This window comes from Eublepharis macularius, chromosome 9 (assembly GCF_028583425.1).
Source record: "Eublepharis macularius isolate TG4126 chromosome 9, MPM_Emac_v1.0, whole genome shotgun sequence".
NCBI classification, from domain to species: Eukaryota; Metazoa; Chordata; class Lepidosauria; order Squamata; family Eublepharidae; genus Eublepharis; species Eublepharis macularius.
In genome coordinates this window covers 29,121,894-29,135,304 of record NC_072798.1, presented here as the reverse complement: position 1 = coordinate 29,135,304, position 13,411 = coordinate 29,121,894, and the positions used below count along the sequence as shown (strand labels likewise).

At 43.6% G+C, this 13,411-nt stretch overlaps 1 protein-coding gene across 3 annotated transcripts in view; it reads right to left on the bottom strand.

Annotated features, from left to right (window-relative positions):
- Nucleotides 1–13,017, bottom strand: part of MYBPC1 (myosin binding protein C1) — a 113,437-nt gene extending 100,420 nt beyond the window's left edge. For all 3 annotated transcript variants that reach the window (XM_054989159.1, XM_054989160.1, XM_054989161.1), the window contains exon 1: nt 12,913–13,017. In XM_054989159.1, the coding sequence (XP_054845134.1) occupies nt 12,913–12,937 (25 nt within the window). In that variant the 5' untranslated portion in view covers nt 12,938–13,017. The remainder of the gene's footprint in view (nt 1–12,912) is intronic.
- Between the last annotated feature and the right edge of the window lie 394 nt (nt 13,018–13,411).

The window sequence follows — 13,411 nt, the reverse complement described above, 5'->3', positions numbered from 1 at the left end:
AAATGACTGAACAGTTAACATATTATATATGAAATAATAGGGCAGCGGAATGAGAGAGGGCTTTTAACAGCCTTGTGGGCTAGTCCCTGTGTTCTAGAAAAGAAGCCTTCCTTGCTGTTTCCCAGAAAACAAACTGCTAAAGAAACGAAGCCAGGATTCTTCCTGTAGAAGTCATTGCCAATTTATTTATGTATGCTGTGTATGAGCTATTGGCCAGTACCTATATCATCTTTGTCCAGCAACTGTAGGCAATTTTAGCAGAATTTTAAAATGCAGAAAAAAGCCCGGGAGAAAACTCAGAAGAGAACCCTTGAAACACCACATTGAAATCTGAAGGGAATTTGGAAGAAAACCCAAAGAGATAAGGCCAAAAGTGGCAAAAATTGCCCGCGTAAAAGAGGCCAGAAAAAAGGTGCTAACATACAATTTCTTTCAGGATGTTACACACTCTTCAAAAGTATCCGCTTTTATTTCATGTTTTTAACAACCAGGAGAAACGAAGCCATGAAAGTGTTTTTTGGCAGCACCCCAGCAAATACACAAAAATGAACAATACCCATTCTTTTGAAAAATACAATCTTTCCTCTTCTGGTTCCCAGCTGTCTTAGAAAAAAGAACTTTTAGAGAAAATGTTTTGAGAAACATACAGGGTTCCAAATCCTAACTTGCTGCTGCCAACTCAATCGGTTTCATTGCTAATAAGGACAGAGCAGCCTTTGCAAAGGGAAATTGTGACAGCATTCGCCCTTCCCCAGCTCACAGATTCTCCTCTGAAAATACCCACCCAAAGCCCTTTTTAACTGATATCTTCCCCACCCAGCTGCAAAACCAGGCTGCCTGAGAGACAAACAGCAAGAACAGGAATATTAAGCACCCTACCTGCTTATTAATGTCCCTTTATAAACGTCTTCAGTTGCCAGTACAGTCTTATTATCTCTGCAAATGCAGGTTTGGGAATACACATTTGCCAAGACAGCGGCTTGTCTTGCTTGTTGTAGATTTTGTTTGTGGTTTGTGTTATAGATTTAATACCAAGAGGTCTGCACAGAGTATTTTCTTTTAAGGAAACTGTTCAGAAGCAGCATATTTTGCAAAATAAAAATAACCATCAGACTTAACGTATTGTGCTTGGCACATGCATGTTATGAACATGATGGAAATACTAGTATGGAGAGAGAGAGAGAGAGAGAGAGAGAGAGAGATCCTTGAAATTACAGAAAAAACAAACAGATTTTGAACCTTTCTTGCATATCACATTAGAGACCTATTAGAGTGATTGTGTGACATTTTATAACATGTTTGCATCCCCAAACATTACATCACAATGTCTTTTCAGGGTCAAAGATATCACAGGAGAATCAGAAAATCCAATTGAAAGTTACACACAGTGACAATGGCTATTGGAACGCAGAGATTTGCACATCTAGCAATGGATAAACTACATTTCTCAGTAAATTATTTGGCTACTGAAAAATGAGTGCAAAGTGAAGAGGGTCTTCCTACTGATGTCGTTCAGAATTCTAGAACCTTGAGTTATAACATTTTAGATGCACAACATATCACTTTCAGTACTTCCCCTTTCCGTGGTGCTCTTGGTTCAAACGCCTCCTAAACCTTCCTTTGGATACCATTCTCACCCTACTACCCACACATAAGTCCTCTAATGTCACATAAGAAAGTGCATTATAATGTGTCCAACCATTGGTCCATTTAGCTCAGGGCTGTCTGCTGCTCTCCTGGCTCTCAAATGCCTGTATGGGAAGGTATTATTCCTATACACTTGAAACCATGGCCGTTTTCACGCTGCTTACTGGCCATGGAACATCGCACCGAGCTCCCAGAACGACAGCGTCTTTCTGGTGCAGTTTCACGCGAGAATGGTCTCGCACGAAATTGCGCCAGGAAGACGCTGTCGTTCCGGGAGCTCAGCACAATGTTCTGTGTCTGGTGAGCAGAGTGAAAATGGCCCATTTTATAGAAGAGATTGGAGTTTAAATTTGGGACTTTCTGCATACAAAGCATGTACTCTTCTAAAGAGCCTCAGCCCCTCCCCAGGTGTGATTGGTTACAATCCACCTGACCATCAAATGCAGTAGATGCTTCTACTTCCTTGTGCTGCTAGAAGGATCCATGAGTCTCCTTTTCTTTGAGCAGGTCACAGTGAGAATCAACTTGTTGCTACAGCAAAATTGTTCGTTATATAATGCATTATTTAAGACAAGTGGGGGACCCACTTCATTTTTCTTTCCCTCATCATTTCTTCTTTCCCTTCCCTGAAAGCCCCTATGGCCTCTCTCCTTCCCAAGCTACCTTTATCTGCCCCCTCTGCCAATAGCTTCCCCTCTTTCCCTCCCCATGGGTGCCAGTGTCTAGCAAGCAGCAGAAATCTAGGGGGGTAGGAATGGGGGGCAGTATCAGGTGATGATGTGATGTCACTTCTAGGAAAGCCTTGGAAGTGATGTCACATCTCACTTGGAATTGCAATAGTTGTAATGTCTCCCTCTGACCGGCCCAGCAACTCTGACTTAAGAATACTCAGAAGAAACACCAAAGGAGCCAAGACCAGGAAACCAAAAGAACCAGAGGTAGGTTACATGAAAAAATGAAAAAAAAATGAACGTGATGTCATCATTGGCGACGTTGGATCTAAACCTGCCCTGTATTGCGCGATTCTACCAGGAACGTGGACAAAGTATAGCGCAAGGCAGCGGTAGTAAGAGAAGGGATGTGAACACAGACTGGGACATTGCGGGATAGAATCCAGCGCGATTAATGCACATGAAAAGCGGAAGGTAGGGAAGTGTGGATTTGGCCTAGATCAAAAAGGTTAATATTTTAAAGTCTGTGATTATTTCTTTACCAAATATTCTCAATTTGGCTTCTATAGAAGAATGATGTAATTCTGTTTATGTGTGTAAACTTTGCTGATCTTTGATTGTAATAAATGGGAAACTGATTTAATTTTGCTTCTCTCCTCCCCCCCCCCTCCCCAAGCCTGCCTTTATTTCAGATCTAACATTTGCATGACCCTGGCATATATGATTATTTTGCTAAACTGTGCGTAAATCTCCTAGGCTCATTGTTAGCCTGTGTGGTACTTTCTCTTTTCTTATCATTTCAATACAAGATATAACAAGAATACTTGGCTGTCGTCACACGGACTTTTTTTTAGTGCTAAAATGGCGCTATTTCCCGGCAAACACCCACCTTATTCCAACACTGATGCGATTTCCTCATTGCTGTTTTTTGCTTGATAGTTGCGATATTTTGTGCCTCAGTGTGAATGCCTCACATCGATGTATTTCGCCTCGCAACGTCCTATGCCCTCCCTTCAATCCCAGAATCCATTTCTTCCTGCAACTCCCCCTTTTTTATTTTATTATGTCCTTATAACGCCATAACGACATAACACAATGCAAACTTTCTGCTGAAGTAAAAATGACTCAATCGCCATGGCAGAGTCTTCAGCGATGGGGATCACGTCGGACAGGGAGTTTTCTGCGGGCAAAGGGCTATTTATATAATTTCAAAGTTGGAAAAACAAAAGGGTCGTAATGTTTTGCTCTAACGGAATGTTTATATGCTGTTATTCCGTTATAGCGGAATTAAATGCCAGAATAATAAAAAAAAAGGGGGTGGGAGGAGCTGCTTCTGCGCAGTTAGAGAGAACAGAACAGAGTGCTTCGGTGTGGACAGCTGGTGGCGCGAAGAGCCGTTAGGTGACCCAAAGAAACGTTACTGTGCCAATAACAGGTAGGACGCTATATGCTGTAAATTTAACGGAAGAGATGCCGGTGTGACGACGGCCTGGGTGTAGGGGTGAGCGGCTCATATGAGTAGCTGTGCTGCACATGCAGAGCGCCCTCTAGTGTACTGAAAAGTAAACTTTTTATTGCCAGATTCTTTCTCTGTATGTAACCTACCTACTGTGTTGTGAAAGGAAACATCTGTCTCCCCTCTCCAGAAAGACTGCAGTTTTTAGACTGCAGTCATAGGCTTATTCTATTGGCAAGACAGGCAAGTAAACTGATTTAATAATTGATTCATTTGGCTCCTCATCCACAAGTGGTTACAACTGATTTATTTTCCTCCAAGGAGCTACATGCTGACCTTGATTGGCTGAAGGTAGGGAAGTCAGAGCTACTGAGAATATCATTGCATAGGAAATAAGGGCAAAATAGGTAAGTCTGATATAATCTAACAGCAAATAAATGCTTGCTTCAAAACTGCCTGCATGGTAGCGCTACCAACCTCAGAGTGGGGCCTGGAGTTCTCCCAGAATTACAACTGATAGACTACAGATATGAGCTCTCCTGTAGCAAGTGGCAGCTTTGGAAGTCATACTCAAGGGCATCACATCCCAGAGCCATTCTTTTCTTCCATCAAACTGTGTCCTCTCTAAAAAACACCCCCAAATATCCAAGAATGTCCCAAGCCAGAAATGGCTACCATATTCTTTGAGTTCGGCAAGGAAGTAAATTGAGGATCATGACATCAGCCTCAAATTTACCATCCTCCAAGTGGGGACTGGAGATCTCCTGGAATTACAACTGATCCCTAAACCACAAAGATCAGCTCCCCTGAAAGAAATGGCTGCTTCTGAGGATAGACTCCATGGCACTATACTCAGCTGAGGTCCCTCCCCTTTTCAGACTTGCCCTCGCTAGGCTCCACCCCCAGATCTCCAGGGATTTCCCAGCTCTGAGCTGGCAACCCCATGCAGCAAGTTGCTTTTGAAAGTATTTTGTGACATGAGGACATGAGGACATATGGATGAGGAGCCCGATGTTCAATGCAGTGCTTAAGCTAGCTCATGCAGTGATGTTCTGTATCCTACTATATAAAAGGCTAAGCATATTCAAGACAACTCACTTCCTACCCTGGTGCGACACTAGAGGGCGCTACTGTGGAGGGAATTCCAGATGAGGCAGCCAGACCTCCAGAGAGCACGCAACGGCAGGAAGCCCAGGTTGAGATCAGGCATGGAGCGGGCAGCAATACCTGCCCCCTGCCTTCACCCAGCTGGGATCGGGAGCGGAGCAGGCAGCAATGCCCTCCCCCACCTTCACACTGCTGGAATTGGGAGCAGAGCAGGTGGTAATGCTTGCCCTCCACCTTCACCCAGCCAGGATCAGGAGCGGAGCAGGTGGCAATGCCCGCCCCCACTTCACCCAGCCAGGATCAGGCGCAGAGCAGATGGCAATGCCTGCCACCCCCTTCACTTGGCCAGGATTGGGTGCAGGGGAAGTGGCCATGCCTGACCCCCACCTTCATCCAGCCAGGATCAGTGATGGAGGAGGAGGGAATGCCTGCTTGCCAGCCCTCCCCTTTCTAGAGCCCGTTGTATTCCCCCCCCCCCCACAACGGGCTTTGTTGCTAGTTTGCAATAAAAAACTCCTGTATTTGCCGTGTGGGTGAGGTGAGGTGGAGAGCTAGCTGTTTGCAGTGAAGCCCTCTCAGTGTCTGTGCAGACAGTGCCATGGTGTAGTGAGAGGGGACTAACCAGTGTCCTAATAGAAGGAAGCCCCAAAACAGGATTCAGCACCCCAATTAACCAAGGCAGAAATGTTGGCAAAGTAGAACAGAGGAACCATTTATCTCACAAGCTTCTGGGAGCACTTAAAAGCTCTGGATAGTGGTCTAAAAATGTCCTGTTTTGTAGTTAAAATTGATGCGTTGGCTTTACTTTCATCGATTTTGTGGAAAACCAAAATGTGAAACATCTCAGATTACTTACTAACATATTGTTAATCATATTTGTTTTCCAGCAGACTAAGGAAAATAATTACGAAGCAAAAACTGAAGAGGCGAATGTTGAAGGTCAAAATGAATTTGATATCCTGGGAGGAAGTATGGGAGGTGGATGTGAAAATAAGCTTTGGAAGTGGCAGAGGCTGCCTCAGAGCAGACTTCAGGCTCCCTTTCTGTAGTGAGATCTGTGCAGGGCAGTTAGTCAAACAAACTCCAGCAAGGGTCTGGGCCTGTCAGAGAGGGATTTTAAAGTACAATTATAAGACCGCCAAGGTTAAGAGTGGTTAAGTGTGCCCGGCTGGCAGGGGTTGCCAGCTCTAGGCTGGGAAATTCCTGGAGATTAGGGGGTGGAGCCTGTAGAGGGAAAGGATCTCAGCAGGCTTTAATGCCACCAGGCCCACTCTCCAAAGCTGCTGTTTTTTCCAAGGGAACTGATCTCTGTAGTCCAGAGATCAGCAATAAGTCTGGGAAATCTCCAGGCCCCACCTGCAAGTTGGCAGCCCTACAGGCTGGGGATGCTGAAAGCCCCAATCAACCAGTTTAACCCAGTTGTTCTCTCTCAGACTAAAATACATTGGAGGGTTGTTGTGAAGATACAACAAGGAGACAAGACTATATAGCTCCTTAAAATAAGTGATAATAAAGTGATAGATAGATGCCATGGAGGGCAGTAAAATACAAATGTCATTCTCTGGAGATGTAAAGGGTACTGGCTGGAGTTAAAAAGACTTTTTTTAAAAAATCCAAAGGCAAGACATGATTGCATAGCAGAGTGGTACCTATGGAGACCAATAGACTTGTCTACTCTAAAATGAAGAACACTGTCCAATTCATTTCATTAGCATTTGAGCGGACTTTGGTTTATTGTTCTTATAACCTCATATGCAGGATTTAGCATGAGGACTCTGAAAATCTCCAGTTTCATTTTTAATGGGATTTTTTTTTTTTGCCATTTTAGTTGCAGTGGCGGGGAGGGAATGATAAACTGGAGGCTGTATCTAGTGGAGACTTAGAGGATAAAATATATGGTAGAGGTGTCCCATGGTTGAGTGTCTTCACTCAAACACTACACAGATGTTCCAAAATGCATCCCTTCCATGAGCCCTGTGGTGCAGAGTGGTGAGCTGCAGTACTGCAGCCCAAGCTCTGCTCACAAGTTCAATCCTGGCAGAAGCCGGGTTCAGGTAGCCAGCTCAAGGTTGACTCATCCTTCCATCCTTCCAAGGTTGGTAAAATGAGTACCCAGTTTACTGGGGGTAAAGGGTAGATGACTGGGGAAGGCAATGGCAAATCACCCTGTAACAGAAGTCTGCCAAGAAAATGTCATGATGCGACATCCTCCATGGGTCAGTAATGACTCGGTGCTTGCACCTTTACCTTTTACCATAGAAGAGAATAGGAAGACCATGCCTCCAGCTGAACATCTTCAGAGAGACTTACATACAGGCAGAGAGTCCCTATGCTAGATCCACACCGTGCTTTTTGCGATGTTGTCAGTTGTGTGGAAGAGCCTTTGTGGCTGGGCGCTCAAGAGGCATCATCACCTCCCCTCCCTTATCAATTCCCTCTGGACCTTCCTCTCTTCACAGAAACGTTGTTTCAAAGTACATTCATGACTTGCTTTCATGGTTGGCGAGGTTGGACACAAAATTCTGTGTCCCTCAGCTCCCCTGCTTTAGAGCGGAACTACAAGTGACAAAAGGCACAGGTTGGACACTTGCCAGCTTCCCTCAAGTTTTGATGGGAAATGTAGGCAGCTTGGCGGAATGTTGGACAAGTGACAGTTGAAAAGTCCATTGGACAGCAGTCGGAGAGCCAAGCTGCAAGACCAGGATGCCTACATTTCCCATCAAAACTTGAGGGAAGCTGACAAGTGTCCAACCTGTGCCTTTTGTCACTTGTAGTTCCGCTCATAGTCTATGCAGACTTTCAGCTGGCATTCAGGTGTTCAGGCTGGCAGGGATAATCCAGCTCTCTTGTACACACCTTTTGTCATATGTCTATTTAGGGTCACCTGATCTAGGCCCTGAGGTGGCTTCTGCATATTTTCAGCAGCAGGACACAAAACAGAATTTCACTTTTCTGATCACAATGCTGTGGGGAAAGCTGTACCTGCTGCAATTTCCCTTTTTATGCAATTCTTGAAAGGTATAGGAGGCCCCACAATTTCTAAAACCGATGGCTCTACAGAAATGTGAGCTAGTGCAACCTTGGCCCCTATTAATTTCTAAGCTTTTAGCTGCCCGATTGATTTAAGTGGGGTTTAGAATTATTTTACACAACTTAGAATGAGGTGGTGCATTGACATGATAGAAATCTGGACTGTACCACTGCAGGAGGAATGATTGAATAATTTCAATGTTAAAATTTCCCTGTGGGTAGAACGTAGGTTTCCCAACCTCCAGGTAGTGGCTTGAGATCTCCCAGAATTACAACTGATCTCCAGGCTACAGAAATCAATTCCCCTGGAGAAAACGGCTACATTGGAGTGTGGATTCTATGGCATTATATTCTGCTGAGGTCCCTCCCCTCCCCAAACTCTGTCCTCCCCAGGCTCCACCCCCAAAATGTCCAGTAATTTCCCAATCCAGAGCTGGCAACTCCAGAACAATGGGGAAGGGAATATATTAAACCTTCCTCTGTGATGTGCTAATTCACTTCATATCCGGTGGATTTTTCAATACATGGGGCACTACTGAAATATATAACCATTTTCCACCTGGATTTATTTATTTTATTTGTAGCCAGCATTTCTCACTGCGTCTAGAACTCTGTAGTCTGAAGTGGTACAGAGCAGAATTCTGCGCATTCTGCATAATACGTGGGACAGTTTTCGCCTCCTGGTAACTATGCATAGAATTGCAACCTTGCAGAGATTTATCGACAACAGGTTTCCTCAGTTCTTCTTTTTAGTATTCCACTGTTTCATTCCAAATAGTGGACACATTCCTGAGGGAAAACTTTCTAAACTTTGAAAGAGGAATCAGACTCCATTGGCCAGAGTGCACGTACCCCTGATTGGTTTCTTTCACAAATCTCTCTCCAAAGTCCAGGAATTTGCTTGCTGTTAAATGGTCAGAGATCCTGCTAGCAATAATGTTGAGCTCCTGACCTATTGGGCAATGTTGGGAATCCATTTGTGACCTCTTAAGTACTGTTTGCCGAACTGCATTCTGTCTGCTGTGTTTGACTTTAAAGAGATGATAGCTGAGAGATGAAAGAACCCTTAATCCAAAACTGCAAGCAGACCAAACAGGAAGCAAGTAGCTTAATGCATGGATGATGTTTGTGGCAAGAGTTCAAGATGAATAGCATCAGCAATCAGAAGTGGAGTCCTGTGTGCATCTGAGAGCCAAGCTACAAGTGACGCCTGACACAGGTTGGACACTTGTCAGCTTCCCTCGAGTTTTGATGGGAAATGTAGGCGTCCTGGTCTTGTTGCTTGGCTCTCCATTTAACTGAAGTTTACAGAGCGTCAGTCCACGGGAGGGAGAACATGCAGTTGAGAGGGGAGTGCAGGCATCGGGCTCTTGCCGGGAGCCCCCCCTTCCCCTCCGCGGGGTGTGTAGGGAGGGGGTTCTGTAAACTTCAATTAAATGGAGAGCCAAGCTGTAAGACCAGGACGCCTACATTTCCCATCAAAACTTGAGGGAAGCTGACAAGTGTCCAACCTGTGTCAGGCATCACTTGTAGTTTGGCTCTCAGTGCAAAGTAAATGTCCATGACAACAGAAAAGACTTGTTTGTCTGAGATATGCAGGACCTTGTATATATGCAGGGTCTCTGTGTAGTGTACGGGGGAGCGGTGTGCATATATGCATAAGCTATGCTGTAGATTTGCTTTTCATAGGCGCATGGAAATGATTCAGGGTTCAGTGCATAGAAGTGTCTGTTTTTTGCTTGCACGGAAGGCAGGTTATAGCACCTGACTTGCAATGATACCCTATGCACATGAGCTGCATGTTTAAAAAAATTATCTAATGGAACACTCTCTCAAAAAGAAAGGATGTGAATATATGCGCAAACCATTTGCATTATAAATAAGACACTTTAGAAGGTGAGTTGGCTGTAGTTTGGGTGTAGGATTACACTCTCAAAGTCATGTGTGCATTTGGTGCAGCTATTTTCAGTAGGATGCTTCATTCATTATTGTCTTCAGGCGTTACACAGAGCCAGAGAGAAAACCGATCCTTGCAGCCTGTCAACACTAGTTGCCGTGGAATCAACCCTGTAAGGTGCTGGATCCCATCTTACAGGGTGCCAAAGCCCTGATAGCCCACTGAAAGGTCATTAACCCTTTATCTTCACTAACCAGAAAGATTAATAATTCAATAACTCTGGTGGTGCAAACTCTCTGTGCAGCCATACACATATAAATAAAGATATTTAATGGAAAAGAAAGGCTTGCTAAAGAATAATAATAGCATGGTTGCAGTCATCTTTCATGAATCTGCTTGCTTGATATGGACTCTAAAGTGCTCCTCACCTCTCCTCACTTACATTTTATTCTAGTAATAGTACTATTATCTAAAGGTGGATAATGAAATTCATTCCAATCATGGATGCCGATGGAAATTTTCTGATGAGATGCTTATCCATTATCATCTGTTGTTCATTTATACCCTTCCTTTTTCCTCACTGAGAATCCAAATCTGCACACATCATTCATCCCTCCTCCATTTTATCCTCTCAACAGCCCAGTAATGTAGAATAGACTGGGAGTGTGTGACTGGCCCAAGGTCACAAGCTTCCATGGTAGAACCGGGATTTGAACCTGAGTTTCTTAAATCCTAATCTGACACTCTGAACACTATACCACACTGGCTGAGAATGGAGCCAAAACTAAAGAAGAAGAAGAAGAAGAAGAAGGTCAGTGAAAAATTTGCAGTGGCTCTGGCCATATAAACAAAATATTGGATAAAAGATACCATCAATCAAATTCAGAAACCTCCATTGGAAACCTGATCTAGATAAAAGCAGGCAAAAGCTCACAACGTTCCACTAAGTCAGTAAAACGAATGTCAGTGAGAGAATCCAGGGCTCAAACAGGGAAACCATCTAATTCAATTCCCTGTCCCAAGCAGCATTCCCTAAGCAATCCTCCTAGCAGATTAGCACATATTATCCGTATAACAGAATGCAGCAAGCAAGGAGAAGGGCCAATGTGTCAAAGTCTCCATGGTACATCATGTAAAACACTCGACAAGGAATCCATGCCACGCACTAATGGGCACAGTGAAACCCCCATAGAGCCACTATCCAATATGCCCTGAGGTGATATTCCTTCCAGGTCCCAAATATGGCTGTGAGTTGTACTCTAAGGATGATTGCAAATCCAGGGCACAGAACCATCCCAAGGGGACAATATGACTTGCTCTTTAGCATCACGTCTTCCTTTTTTGCCCCAGTATCTCAACTCAAACCAGATAAAGGGCTGCTTCACACAAGCCTGTTATTTATTTTATTGCACTTATATTCCACTCTCCCTGTAAAACATGCTCAGAGCGGATCACATCAAAAGTATAAAACAAGGTAATATAATAAATAAAAGGAATTCCAGCCAATAAAACCCAGCGGCAGTCACATGGTACAATCCTTCAACATCTAAAACCTGTCAGGCGGGTGGTGAGCTGTTATGCAGATCAGGGGGAGAATGCCCCTTCCTGGCAGAAGGCCAATTTGGGGGGGGGGGTCCGCTCACCTCAACACCTCTGCAGATAATCACTTTCATGTAAAAAAAAAATTTCCACGTGCATTGCTCTTGTGTGACAAGGAGAAATTGTATGATAACCAGTTGCACCAGTGCCTAAAAGCATGTATTTCACAAGTACACATGATGTACACATGCTTCTCCTCTAGGTACAAAAGCACTCTTGCACAGAGCAGTTCTAATGGTATGTGATGGTATGTGATATTTGTATTTCTGTTATCCGCCCTGAGCCTGCGAAAGTGGGGAGGGCGGAATATAAATGTAAGAAATTAAATTAAATTAAATTAAAGAGGGCACCAATGAAGATGTTAAATTTGGATGGTCAGGATGAACATTTGCAGTGCAATCCTAGGCAGGGCAGTACCCTTCTAAGCCCGCCGACTTCAGTTCACACAGAAGAGTGTAATTCACTTTAGGACTGCATTGTAAAGGGTGCCATCCTAAGCTAACTTATTTAGGAATAAACCCCATTGAACTCAGTGGGACTTATTTCTGTATCAACATGCACAGGATCAGAGAATAAGAGATGAGATGAACATTCTCGAAGGATAAGATTAGCATTCCGTTGTCTAGCCCATTGTAGATAAAATAGGAAGCTGTGACATAAGAAGACAGATTTAGTTTGGATATTAGAACAATTTGGAAGTGGGAAAGCTGTGCATTCCCCTTCTCTAGAAAGAATATAGGCAGCTGTGTTGGTCCAACAGAAAAAAAATCCCAAATTGCACCTACTAACTTGAGCCATCTGCAATCCACCTCTGTTGTGTTTGGATTATCTTCATTTAACAGTGGAGTGGATGAACATTTTTTTAGAAATCTAGAATAATCCATTCTGGGGAGCTGGACGAAATGTTCTTTTCTGTGTTACATTTTTGTTGAGGAAAGGATAGCCAGCTTGCTCTAGAGTGTGGATGGGGTCCAAAAATAAGTGCAGTATCTCTCTCAACACAGAGACCTCTCAGGACATGACACATACTGGGAAAAGTAGTGCTCATAGTTATCATAGGGCTATCAAACACCCAAGGCAAACAGCAACAGAGCTATACACCTGCTCTTTCTAATACAATGAACAGACGATTCATTTACAAGAAAGGAGATGGACGCACAGATCTTTTTGAAAACAACAAAAAAGTTATCCATTAGTATTCAAGTTCAAGATTGTTAATGACCCAAAAATACAATTTCAAAAAATTAAATTGTAATCAAAATCTCGCATGCAATCAAACCCAGGTAAGCAGATCTCCTGAGCCATTCAAATATTGTTTCAAATGGTTTTAGGCAATTTTTATGTTACTGAAATCTCTTACTGATCTCTGTTGGCAAACTAATGTAAAACAGTGTAAAGAGATTTTCTGCTTCCAATTTAATTGTAAATTTGTTTCAAGTGAATGTTCTACTTTTTGTTGATATGTAATTTTTTTTTTTTAAATAAAACTGCGGGGTTAAGCTTACCAGCTTTTTTGGTCGGTTCCGGCATTGTTTCAATCACTCTTTATCCCCAGTTGGTGATAAAACTACAAGTAGTCACAAAGTCCAGCCGAGAGCATGTAGACCAGTATGACAAGCAGAGGGAGAGAAGAATTCTTCTGCTTTATATACAACATTGACAAATCAATCAAAGTAGGACCCTCCTCTGCTCTCAGTGCAAACCCTCAGAAAATTGACAGTTACGGGAGCTCTGCTTACATCTGTTGTTTGCAGCCACTGCCCTGTTGGCTTTAGGAAGGAATCTGTACTGCATTTCATGAGGCTGATGAGAACAGCTATAACTTTCTAAATTCAGAAGCATCAGATTCACACACCCGGGGCGGGGGGGGGGGGGCGGGGAGCCAAACTGGCTGCCAGACTATCAAAGAGATGCAAGATCTGTTCTGAACTGTACGTATACCAGTTGCCTTCTTTCCCCCATGGCATGAAGATAACCCAAACAGATACCTGATCACAAATGTAC